We start from the raw sequence: 12,970 nt of genomic DNA, 5'->3' as shown, positions 1-12,970 counted from the left end.
TGGCAATAATGTCCTTCCTCAGATTTGGAGACCAAAACAGTATGCAATGCTCCAGGTGTGGTCTCACCAAGACCCTGTACAACTGCAGTAGAACCTCCCTGCTCCTATACTCAAATCCTTTTGCTATGAATGCTAACATACCATTCGCTTTCTTCACTGCCTGCTGCACCTGCATGCCTACTTTCAATGACTGGTGTACCATGACACCCAGGTCTCGTTTCATCTCCCCTTTTCCTAATCGGCCACCATTTAGATAACAGTATGCTCTCCTGTTTTTGCCATCAAAGTGGATAACCTCACATTTATCCACATTATACTGCATCTGCCATACATTTTCCCACTCACCCAGCCTATCCAAGTCACCTTGCAGCCTGCTAGCATCCTCCTCACAGCTAACACTGCCCCCCAGCTTAGTGCCATCCGCAAACGTGGAGATGTTGCATTCAATTCCCTCGTCCAAATCATTAATATATATTGTAAATAGCTGGGGTCCCAGCACTGAGCCTTGCGGTACCCCACTAGTCACTGCCTGCCATTGTGAAAAGGACCCGTTTACTCCTACTCTTCGCTTCCTGTTTGCCAGCCAGTTCTCTATCCACATCAACATTGAACCCCCAATACCGTGTGCTTTAAGTTTGTATACTAATCTCTTATGTGGGACCTTGTCGAAAGCCTTCTGAAAGTCCAGATACAACACATCCACTGGTTCTCCCCTATCCAGTCTACTAGTTACATCCTCGAAAAATTCTATAAGATTCGTCAGACATGATTTACCTTTCGTCAATCCATGCTGACTTTGTCCAATGATTTCACCACTTTCCAAATGTGCTGCCATCCCATCTTTAATAACTGACTCTATCAGTTTCCCCACTACCGACGTTAGACTAACTGGTCTGTAATTCCCCGTTTTCTCTCTCCTTTTTTAAAAAGTGGGGTTACATTAGCTACCCTCCAATCCTCAGGAACTACTCCAGAATCTAAAGAGTTTTGAAAAATTATCACTAATGCATCCACTATTTCTGGAGCTACTTCCTTAAGTACTCTGGGATGCAGCCTATCTGACCCTGGGGATTTATCGGCCTTTAATCCATTCAATTTACCCAACACCACTTCCCGACTAACCTGGATTTCACTCAGTTCCTCCATATCCTTTGACCCGCGGTCCCCTGCTATTGGTCCGCCATATCCTTGTTCCCCATGATCAATTCACCTGTTTCTGACTGCAAGGGACCTACATTTGTTTTAACTAATCTCTTTCGCTTCACATATCTATAAAAACTTTTGCAGTCAGTTTTTATGTTCCCTGCCAGTTTTCTTTCATAATCTATTTTCCCTTTCCTAATTAAGCCCTTTGTCCTCCTCTGCTGGTCTCTGAATTTCTCCCAGTCCTCTGGCAGGCTGCTTTTTCTGGCTAGTTTGTACGGTTCATCTTTTGCTTTGATACTATCCCGGATTTCCCTTGTTATCTACGGATGCACTACCTTCCCTGATTTATTCTTTTCCCAAACTGGGATGATCAATTTTTGTAGTTCATCCATGCAGTCTTTAAATGCCTTCCATTGCATATCCACCGTCAACCCTTTAAGAATTAATTGCTAGTCAATCTTGGCCAATTCACGTCTCATACCCTCAAAGTTACCTTTCTTTAAGTTCAGAACCATTGTTTCTGAATTAACAATGTCACTCTCCATCCTAATGAAGAACTCAACCATATTATGGTCACTCTTGCCCAAGGGGGCACGCACAACAAGACTGCTAACTAACCCTTCCTCATTACTCAATACCCAGTCTAGAATAGCCTGCTCTCTCGTTGGTTCCTCTACATGTTGGTTTAGAAATCTATCCCGCATACATTCCAAGAAATCCTTTTCCTCGGCACCCCTGCCAATTTGATTCACCCAATCTATTCTGGTGCACATTCTGTTTGGGTGCAGCAAGCAATAATTTCATTGTCCTATCTGGGACACATGACAATAAAATTCTCTAAACTCTTGACTTGGACTCAAGCAAAAAAGGGTTCTTGGGAAAAAAGAGCTACCTTAAATTTAGTTGCGTCTGGTTGGGTAACTATGATAGGGTGAAGACTATTCCATGCTTTAATTGCGCGGGGGAACTCCATGGAGCAGCCAGCATCTCTGGACATTGGGTAGAGGATTGGGTGACGTTTTGGGTAGAGGCCCTTCTTCAGACTCCCTCTGGTTTTAGTGTATTCAGTTTAATTTAAAGATACAGCGTGGAAACAGGCCCTTCAGCCCACCGTGTCCACGCCCACCAGCGATCTCCCGTACACTAGTTCTATCCCACACATTAGCGACGAAGGTCAAGAGTGTTTGGGGAGTTCAGTACCATGATGGAGCAGGCAGTGTCCACCAGTTTATGTAAACTCATTCGTTCTTAGGCATTAGAGGTGCCAAACTAGGCTGTGATATAACCAGTCAATATGCTCTCTACCTTACACCTGTAGGAATTCAAGAGAGTATTCATTGACATACCAAATCTCCTTGGTCATCTAAGGAAGTGGAAGTGTTGATGGGCTTTATTTATGATTGCATCAATGTGCTTGGTACAGGACAGATCTTCTGAGATATATGCACACCCAGGAAATTGAAGTTGTTGACTCCCCACCGCTAACCTATTGATTACGATAGGTTTGTGGGTCCTCGGCCTTCCTCTTCTAAAGTCAACAATCAACTTGGTTTTACTAATGTTGAGAGCAAGGTTATTGTTCTGATATCTTTCTCTATCAGATGATCGATCTCCTTCCTATTCTCTGACTCGTCAATAGCCACAATTCATACAACAACGGTATTGTCGTCAGTGAATTTAACTATGGCGTTGGAACTGCGCCAGGCTGCACAGTCATGGGTATGGAGTGAATAAACTAGGGACTGAGCACGCATCCTGGTGGTGCGTCTGTGCAGATGGTTATTGAGGAGGAAGTGTTCTTGTCAATTCGTATCGATTGTGGAAAGGGATGTGCAGAGACCCGGCTCCATGAGTTTGGTAACAAATTTGGAGGGGGTGAGATATTGAATGCCGAGCTGCAGTCAATGAACAACAGTCTGATGTGAGTGTGTAAGAAGGAATTGCAGAGGCTGGTTTAAACCGAAGATACACACAAAGAGCTGGAGTAACTCAGCGGGACAGGCAGCCTCTGCCGAGAAGGAATGAGTGACGTTTCGGGTCGAGACAAGAAGGGTCTCGACCCAAAATGTCATCCATTCCTTCTCTCCAGAGATGCTGCCTGTCCCGCTGAGTTACTCCATCTTTTTGTGTCTATCCTCACTCTGATGTAAGTGTTTTGATCGTTCAAGTGGTCCAGTGCAGTGGACAGCCAATGAAATTGCAGTTCAGTTCAGCAAAATACCTTAAATACATCTATGCTGGCTCTCCAAAAGGCTATTAACTATGTTATCCAATAACGCTTCCTAAAAATGTCCTCATTACCAAAGTTAAACAAACCAACTAGTTGCCATGCATGCACTTACATCCTAGCTTTGAATACATTTACTATTTTCTAGTCTCCTGGCAGCGATTCCGCATCTTCAAAGGATTGGAAGATTATGACAAGCCACTTTGCTGTCTCCAATCAATTTTCCTTGGCAACCGAGGATGTTTTTAGACCGGGTGATTTTTAGCAGCATTTCAAGTACTTTCTCAACAGTTATCACCGCATTCATTAATTTTACCGCATCCGCTTCCAGTAAGATATTGAATATTCATGGTGATGCAGCCATTGAGGCAGCTTGAATCTATTCCACCACACTCCTGACCTGTCATCAAAACAGTACTGGAACAGCTTGACTAGCGGAGTGGCTGGTTCTGCAGCTCATCTTCAGCACTATAGCTGAAATGCTTTGGGTGCCACAGCCCACCATATGTTGGAGCATAATCAAATTTATCTTTATATAGGTTAGGTGATAAGTATTTGGGATATAGTCGTCAAACAAATTTCCAATAAAAAATCATATCAATGATTGTAGTTATAAGTAAGTAAGTTTATTGGCCAAGTATTCGCATACAAGTAATTTGCCTTGGTGCTCCGCCCACAAGTAACAACATGACATAGTGACAGTTATGAATGACTCAGAAAACACTAAACATTAATAATAATAATAAAACATTAATGATAAAAAACCATTGATCAAGCATGTGAACCAACAAAATACCAGATCAAAGGGAGGCTACAGATTTTTGGCTGTTGAGTAGAGCAACTACTCGTGGATAAAAACTGTTTTTATGTCGAGCTGTGGCAGCTTTTGACAATCCGGATTTGCCTTCCAGAGGCAAGTGATTCAAAGAGTTTGTGGCCAGGGTGAGAGAGGTCAGAGATGATCTTGCCTGCTCGCTTCCTGGCCCTTGTAGTGTACAGTGCATCAATGGAGGGAAGGTTGCAGCCAATAATCTTTTCTGCTGATCGGGAAGATTACTAATGATATGAATTACTAAAACAATGTCAATCTTATGCACGAGATACGATTAGTAAGTTGGCATAATAAATCATCAGTTACAAAGGTACTCCTACACATTCCTCACTATGATGGAAGGCGAAATAAAGTTCAAGTCCTTCCTTTTGTTCTTCCTCGGTCTTGGGCCTCGAGCCCTCCGTTCACAGGATGATCTTGACTCCCATAGCCGGCGGCATTCGGGCCCTACGCGTTGAGGCCGGTCGATCGAACCTCGTGTCGGGGCTGGTCGAGCCTTCCGTGACGTTGGAGCTCCCGACTAGCCTCACCCGAGACTGCGAGCCCTTGTCGGTAAGTCCATGGTGGTCAAGGTGGGAGCAATCCCAGGCAAGGGATCCGCTCTGATGTTAAGTCCACGGCCCACGGTGGGGCTCACGACAGTCTGAGGAGGCTTCCAGCTATCGATATTAGGCCGCAGAGCTCGGAGAAAGTGATCCAAAAATTGATCACATCTCCAGGATGGTAAGAACTTGAAAAAAAGTTTCCCCCCCCCCCCCCCCCCCCCCCCCCCCCCCCCCCCCCACATAAAACGAAGACCATTAAAACAAAACTTTTAACAAACTAAAAATAACAAAAACAAAGAAAAAACGAACAGACTGTCGGCAGGGCTGCCATCTCCCCGGCGCCCCTGGTGGTTATCTGCAAGTTAGTGAGAGTAACATAATGAACTTAAAATTTTGAATCCAGCTGTGAACATTAAATAGAAAAAAATTGAGACATAAATTATAACACTCCCCACCAACATCATCAGGACTTTTTACAGGGGCACGGTGGAGTCTGTACTCACGTACTGCATGAGCACGTGGTACTCCAACTGTAACTGCTCAGACAGGAAGTCTCTGCAGAGGGTAGTGAGGGGAGCAGAGAGGATCATTGGCGTCTCCCTACCCTCGGTACATGAACTGTTCCTGAGCCGCTGCCTGATAAAAGCACTGAGCATAGCTAAGGACAGACTGCACCCCCTCCACATACATCTGGATCTCCTGCCATCAGGCAAGAGATACCTTAGCATCAAAGCCCGGACAACCAGACTGCTAAACAGCTTCCTTCCACAGGCTCTGAGGCTGCTAAACAGTCACCCCACCTGATTCTGCTGCTTTTGCACTGACAATTTAATAACTCTGGCACTGACCACTTAATAAATCAGCTGCCCTGGACTTTTTATGACTGTATTTTAATGTTGCTGTTTTTACCTGCACTTTTTAACTATTCGTACTGTTTTATCAGGGACAGGATTGTTTTTATTGTTTTTATTTTATGTGTGAAATGTTTTAGTTTTACGTGCGATGCTCCGTCCGGTATTCCCTGGCAAACGTCTTCTCATTTTGCACTGTACAACTGTTGCTTTGCAAGATGACAATAAAGGTTGATTGATTGATAATTTGGCCAGCAATATTATGAAATGGATACTGTGCAAATTGCAAGCGGCTCAGGGTCTGTAATAGAAACGTGGCAGAGACAATTTCCTCAAATAAAGCTCAAGGATCACAAGGTGTGAAAAAGCACAGTTGATGAAACGCTGAAGCTTTACAGGGATTGTGTCAGACAGATTTTGCCCACACGTTAAGTGTCAAAGCTAAAATCTAACGTTGTCTACATAAGCAATATTTAACATGAGCAGGCGACATTCCTCTATCGGTTATTGAACTGAAAGTTTTATCTCGTTTTTCTTTCTCTCATTTGGTGATTAAGAAATGGGAATGTGTTCGTATTAGTCACTGCTAAAAATTATACAACTGTAATTCTGTTGTCCTTTGTTACAAGGTAAAACGGAAGGCAAAGTAAGTTATCAAGACCTCAATAATTCCAATATGATCTGTACCCAATTATTTAAAAATACACAAAATGCTGGAGTAACTTAGTGGGGCAGGCAGCATCTCTGAAGAATAGAAATAGGTGACTTTTCGGGTCAGAACTAGACTGAAAGATGGAGGTGGGGTGGGGGGGTGGGGGGAAACTGGATGCGAGGAAGGCCAGAACAATTCAGGGCCGGCAACATATGATTTGAGGAAGGGTGGAGGTTTAAGAACAGATGATGCGACCTCCTGCAGTTACTGGGGAAAATCCCTGGGAAGGAGGTGACTGGTGTGGGATGGGATGAGTGAACCAGAGTTGCAGAGGGAACCATCTCTGTGGAATGCCTATAAATATATTCACACCTCCTCCCTCGACTTCATCTAGGTCCTCCAGCATGGAATCACACTCTTTGTTTCAGTTCATCCATGCCAACCAAGATGCCCTATCTACACAAGACCCATTTGCCTGCGTTTGGCCCATATACCTTTTACACTTTTCCTATCCATGTTGAAATGTCTTTTAAATTTTATTGTACCCGTTCCAAAAATGTTCTCTGGAAACTCATTCCATATACATACCAATCTCTGACATCCGAGTTGCCCTTCAGATTCACAATCAATCTTTTGCTTCTCACTTTAAACCTATGCTCTCCAGTTCTTTAATCCCAAACCCTGGGAAAAAAGATTCTGTGCATTCAATCCTATCTATGCCCTTCATAATTATATGCACTTCTATAAGATCCCCCCAAGCCTCCTATGCTCGTGTCTTCCCAACCTCTCCCAATAACGCAATTCCTTGTGTCCTGGCAACATCCTCGTGAATCTATTTTGCAGTCAATCTAGCTCAATGGCATCTTTCCTATATAAGGGTGACCAAAGTAAACATAATACTCCAAGTGCAGCCTCACCAATGTCTTGTACAATTGCAACATAACATCCCAACATTTATACACAACACCCTAACTGCTGAAGGCCAGCATGGTAGGTCTCCTTCACCAATCCGTCCACCTGTGATACTACTTTCATAGAAGAATGTTTTATACTCCAAGGTCCCTCTGTTCTACTACAATCCCCAGAAACATGCAGACCTTGGACTCTTGCTAACCTTTTTAAAAAGCCTCTTACATGCCAAGCGTCCCTTTACTTGCAAACAACTTTTTCCAATCATCTTTTTCCATTTCCACTCTAGTATCTACTACCCAAGAAATCTTTCCCAAATACAGTCAAGGCATTCAACCCCATCTAAGCCATTTAATTCATTTTTGAGTACAGATCCATATTTTGCAGGTAACATGGAGGGCAATTTAAGTATAACACGATTTTATAAACTCCTTGGGTGACTCCAAAGGAAGTAGCCTTGGAGTAGGCATGACCACTGCAGGGGATTTTTCTGGCCATGAATAGATAAATAAGAATGGAACGAGAAAAAAAGCTATTTAGGTAGAAAATGCAAAATAGAATAAATTCTACTGTACCCAGGACTCCATGTGGCAGAGATACGTGCAAGAGCAGTGCAATGCAAAAGTATCATCAAAGCAGTTGATATTTTACCTGATTTGTGACATCTTCTACAACGTGTATAAATTGCTCAAGTTCTCGGTCCATGGACACATAGTCTAGCATTAATTTTTCCATTTTGTTTACTTCTTCCGCACTGCCTGGAAAATAAAATACAACAAAATATTATTCCACAAACTGCTAGTTCAACCAGCTGTTTTGAATGAGGTTCCATTGCAACATTCACAATTTAAAAGCCAGCAAAGCCCTGCCCAAATTTTACCAGCAATCAAAACTGTCCAGAAGTTCCCATGCCCCCTTCCCATTCAGAAGCATACAGAAACAATCAAAAATGAAACAAAAAAAAATTAACATTTGAAATTTACCAAACAAAAAAAGAGCATTTCCAGATCCTGGCCAAGAAATCATCCACACAGCTTAGCTCGCATGATCAGGATTTTAATATTCAACTAGACCAAGTGGTCAGGGGCTGATGTCACTTGCAGCACGAGCAAGAAGACAGTGCTCTATGATCCTTGGACAGCGGGGTTTTGACAGACGGGAGCCGAGACAGACCCGAGACCTCCAATACAGGGCCCGACTTACTCGTTCTTCACTCGCAGCGCGTGCCACAGTCTTCAGCGATGGTCATCGGTGTTCAGTCGACTTTTGAACAACGAGGGAGGGATGGGAGGTGACGTCAGTCGCAGCGCGGGCCAGGCAGGCAGATCCATTGTCACGTCATCAGCGAAAAACACAGGCATTTGAATTCAAATTTTGATGGGATTTGTGAACATTTTTATTAATTACTCAAGAAATAAAGCAGGACATTTTCGGGTAAACCGATTTTTGACTCCGGAATATATAAAAATGTTCCCGTTAGCGCGTCGTTTCTTCGAGTAGATGTGATCTTACACAAACAAATAAATACACACACACACACACATCCAAGTTCAGAGTTTTATAATTATAAGGATGTTCATGCTGGAGTCCCAAACTTGCCAGTTGTTCCAAGGGTAGAAGCAAGCAGTTCCGTGTGGAACTGCCAGACTTTCCTATTGTCCAGTCCATATTTACCCAATGTTGGTATCTTGGGTCAGAGAATACTGATTTCAGAAACTGTCAGATAAAATAAAAATATTTTTTCTATGTTTGACGATTATTCGTGAAATATAATGAATGCTCTCCTCACCCAATACACACTGGAACATATATCTGACCTTTCTTCAATTTTAAGGTCAGAAGAAGGATGTTTGCTATTCATTGCACAATACTCTGCACCATTCCTGATTCCTCAGATAATGAAGCAGACCACAATCAAATACACCAAGGCTTAGGCTGACAAGTGGCAACTTATGTTTGTGCTACACAAGTGCAATGTAATGACAACATACAAGAGAAAATCCAGCTATCGTCCTTTGACATTCAACAGCATTACCATTACTGAATTCCCCATCATAAATAACTCAAGAGTTACCACTGATCAGAGAGTGAACTAGAACATTAATTGCCAGAAGATCTATTTTATTTAAATGGAAAGACTCTAATCCTCCCACCACACTCTATTGGTATTCTGAAACGATATCATGTTTAAATTTAGAAAAAATTAGGAGTGACATTGTTGAACCCTTGGTTAAATTTGATAGGACTTGGGGAAGCTTTATTCAATATTTTCACACAATATAAATTGTTCCCTCTCCAACCGTTATAATAATTCTCTTACCTTTATACGGTGGAACGGACTTGACAGGGACCTAAATTGTTGAAATTCTTTGCAGCCCAGATTTTGTTATGTTTATTTTAATTTAGGGGGTTTTGTTTTCCTCTTTTTTCTCTTTTTTTCTTTTTGCTTTTATATATACAAGTTCTCTTTCAAAACACTTAACTATATTTACATAGAGACCGGGAGGTCTATACCCAATGTGTATCTTGACAATGGACTCATACTTGTTGTTAATGTAATCTTGATCCCTATGTATCGATATCACCATTATGTTTATCGTTAATTTTTTGAAAAATTAATTAAAAAATTAAAAAAGATAGACCAAGCACAGACTCGTCAATCATTTCGCCGAATACCTCCGCTAAGTCCGCCTAAACCGACCTGATGTCCCGATTGCTAAACACTTTGACTCCTCCTCCCATTTCCACACTGGCCTTTCTGTCCTGGGCCCCCTCCATTAGCAAAGTGAGGCCCAGCGCAAATTGGAAGAACAGCACCTCATATTTCGCTTAGGCAGCTTACACCCCAGCAGTGTGAACATTGACTTCTCTAACGTCAAGTAGCACCTTGCTTTCCCTCTCTCCATCCCTCCTCTTTCCCAGTTTTCCGACCAGTCTTACTGCCTCCGACTACAATTTATCTGTTTGCTTTGTTATCGCCAAGCTAACAATTCTACATTTTCCTTGATCTCCATTCCCTTTGTCCTAGTTTCACACCTTACACTTCTTTATCTATGTATCTCCCTCTGCCCTGACATTCATCTGATGAAGGGTCTCGACCCAAAATGTTACCCATTCCTTCTTTCCAGAGAAGCTGCCTGTCCTGCTGAGTAACTCCAGCATTTTTTGTCAAGGATACAGATAACATTTAGGAGGATGCCAAGTCAAGAGTGTTTTATTGTCATATGTCCCAGATAGAACAATGAAATTCTTATTTGCTGTAGCCCAACAGAATATGTAATCATAATAACAAAAACTCAGAAACAAAAGAACAAACAATAACAGTGCAATAATAATAATAATCTATTGTAGTTCATAGCTTATGAGGTTGTAGTGTTTAATAGCCTAATGGCAGTAGGGAAGGAGCTGATCCTGATCCTAGACGTTACAATTCTCAGGCTCCTGTACCTTCTTCCCGATGGCAGTGGTGAGATGAGTGTGTGACAAGGATGGTGTGGGTCTTTGATGAGGTTGGCTGCCTTATTGAGGCAGTGACTACGATAGATCCCTTCGATGGTGGGGAGGTCAGAGCCAGTGATGGCCTGAGCAGTGTTTACAACTTTGTGCAGTCTTTTCACTCCTGGACATTCAAGTTGCCGAACCAGGCCACGATGCACGCAGCCTTGAGGTGCTCCCGTACTGATTATCACTGAGGATGAAGTATTTCTGCCAATTCGAACATTGCAGAGACTCAGTTCCGTGAGTTCAGTAAACAGCTTGGAGGGTTTGATGGTATTGAACGCCGAGCTACGGTCTATAAACAACAGCCTGACGTAAGTGTTTTTATTGTCCAAGTGGCCCAGTGCGGAGTGGAGAGCCAGTGAGATCGCATCCTCCGTGGATCTGTTGTGACGGTAGGCGAACTGTAGTGGGTCGAGGTTCTTATTGAGGTAGTAGTTGATATGCCTCATAACCACCCTCTCAAAACACTTCATCACCACATACGTTAGACTACTGGTCGATAGTCTTTGAGGTACGTCACTCTACTGTTCTTGGGTACCGGTATTATTGATGCCCTCTTAAAGGTGGCACTAGAGGGTCTGCACCATAGGGAGAGGTTAAGTAGGCTGAGACTCTATTCCTTGGAGCACAGGAGGATGAGGGGTGATCTTATAGAGGTGAACATAAACTCATAAGAGGAATAGATCAGGTAGATGCACAGTCTCTTGCCCAGAGTATGTGAATCGAGGACCAGAGCACATTGGGTTAATGGGGAAGGGGAAAAGATTTAATCGGAATCTAAGGAGTAACTTTTTCACACATAGGGTGGTGCAGTTATGGAACTGGCTGCCAGAGCATATAGTTGAGGCTGGGACTAACCCAATGTTTCAGAAACAGTTAGAAAGGTAGCAGTAGGGAAGGTTTGGGGAAATATGGACCAAAACGTTGGCAGGTGGGACTGGTGTAGCTGGAACATGTTGGCCGGTGTGGGCAAGTGGGCCGAAGGGCCTGTTTATAACTCTATAACTATGACTAAATTATCTATTTAGATACTTTCCACGGTTCACATTCTCTTAAACATTTCTCACTGATATGAAAAGTTTCTCAGAACAGTTATCATCAATATACAGAAAAATTCTGGAGTAAAAATAAAATATCAAAAAATAGTCTAAAGCCTCCAAATAAACAGAACTGGGATTCTGATTATCATTCTAAATAATAATTAGGTCTTTCAACTCATTCAGACTGGCGACCAAGTTCTTTGACTGTTTACTTAAGAATTTTTTTTTAAACTTAACATTGGTTAATGTTTCCATATTTAGATACAATACACCATGAATAACGTCACAAAGATTTGTTAGTCGATATAACACTAGACTCAAAGTGTTCGAGTAATTCAGACGGTCATGCAACATCTCTGGAGAACATGGATAGGTGACGTTTCGGGTTGGGACGCTTCGTCAATAACCATATAACCATATAACAATTACAGCACGGAAACAGGCCATCTCGGCCCTACAAGTCCGTGCCGAACAAATTTTTGTTTCCCCTTAGTCCCACCTGCCTGCACTCATACCATAACCCTCCATTCCCTTCTCATCCATATGCCTATCCAATTTATTTTTAAATGATACCAATGAACCTGCCTCCACCACTTCCACTGGAAGCTCATTTGATAAAGCTACCACTCTCTGAGTAAAGAAGTTCCCCCTCATATTACCCCTAAACTTCTGTCCCTTAATTCTGAAGTCGTCCTCTTGTTTGAATCTTCCCTATTCTCAAAGGGAAAAGCTTGTCCACATCAACTCTGTCTATCCCTCTCATCATTTTAAAGACCTCTATCAAGTCCCCCCTTAACCTTCTGCGCTCCAGAGAATAAAGACCTAACTTATTCAACCTATCTCTGTAACTTAGTTGTTGAAACCCAGGCAACATTCTAGTAAATCTCCTCTGTACTCTCTCTATTTTGTTGACATCCTTCCTATAATTGGGTGACCAAAATTGTACACCATACTCCAGATTTGGTCTCACCAATGACTTGTACAATTTTAACATTACATCCCAGCTTCGTCAAGAGATGCTGCCTGACCCGCTGAGATACTCCTGCACTTTGTGGGTTTATTTTTGTAAACGCATCTGCATTTCCTCGTTTCTACAGTATTAAAAAGGATTTCAATATGTCTGTTCCTTCCAGCATTTCATTAAATATTAAAAGTGTCTTATATACAACTTTGCAAGTACACCCCAGAGATTGGAAAGTGCTTCATTCACAGCGGAAGGAGGGAGTTTAACCATTTAATATTAATCACATTTAATAAGATCAAGAAA

At 42.4% G+C, this 12,970-nt stretch overlaps 1 protein-coding gene across 3 annotated transcripts in view; it reads right to left on the bottom strand.

Moving 5' to 3' along the window:
• Positions 1 to 12,970, bottom strand: part of nsmce2 (NSE2 (MMS21) homolog, SMC5-SMC6 complex SUMO ligase) — a 127,251-nt gene that overhangs the window by 94,228 nt on the left and 20,053 nt on the right. For all 3 annotated transcript variants that reach the window (XM_055634822.1, XM_055634823.1, XM_055634824.1), the window contains exon 3: positions 7,814 to 7,920. In XM_055634822.1, the coding sequence (XP_055490797.1) occupies positions 7,814 to 7,920 (107 nt within the window). The remainder of the gene's footprint in view (positions 1 to 7,813; positions 7,921 to 12,970) is intronic.

This window comes from Leucoraja erinacea, chromosome 4, assembly GCF_028641065.1.
Source record: "Leucoraja erinacea ecotype New England chromosome 4, Leri_hhj_1, whole genome shotgun sequence".
NCBI classification, from domain to species: Eukaryota; Metazoa; Chordata; class Chondrichthyes; order Rajiformes; family Rajidae; genus Leucoraja; species Leucoraja erinaceus.
Note: the sequence above shows the minus strand (reverse complement) of the source record. Positions and strands in the feature narration are given on the sequence as shown.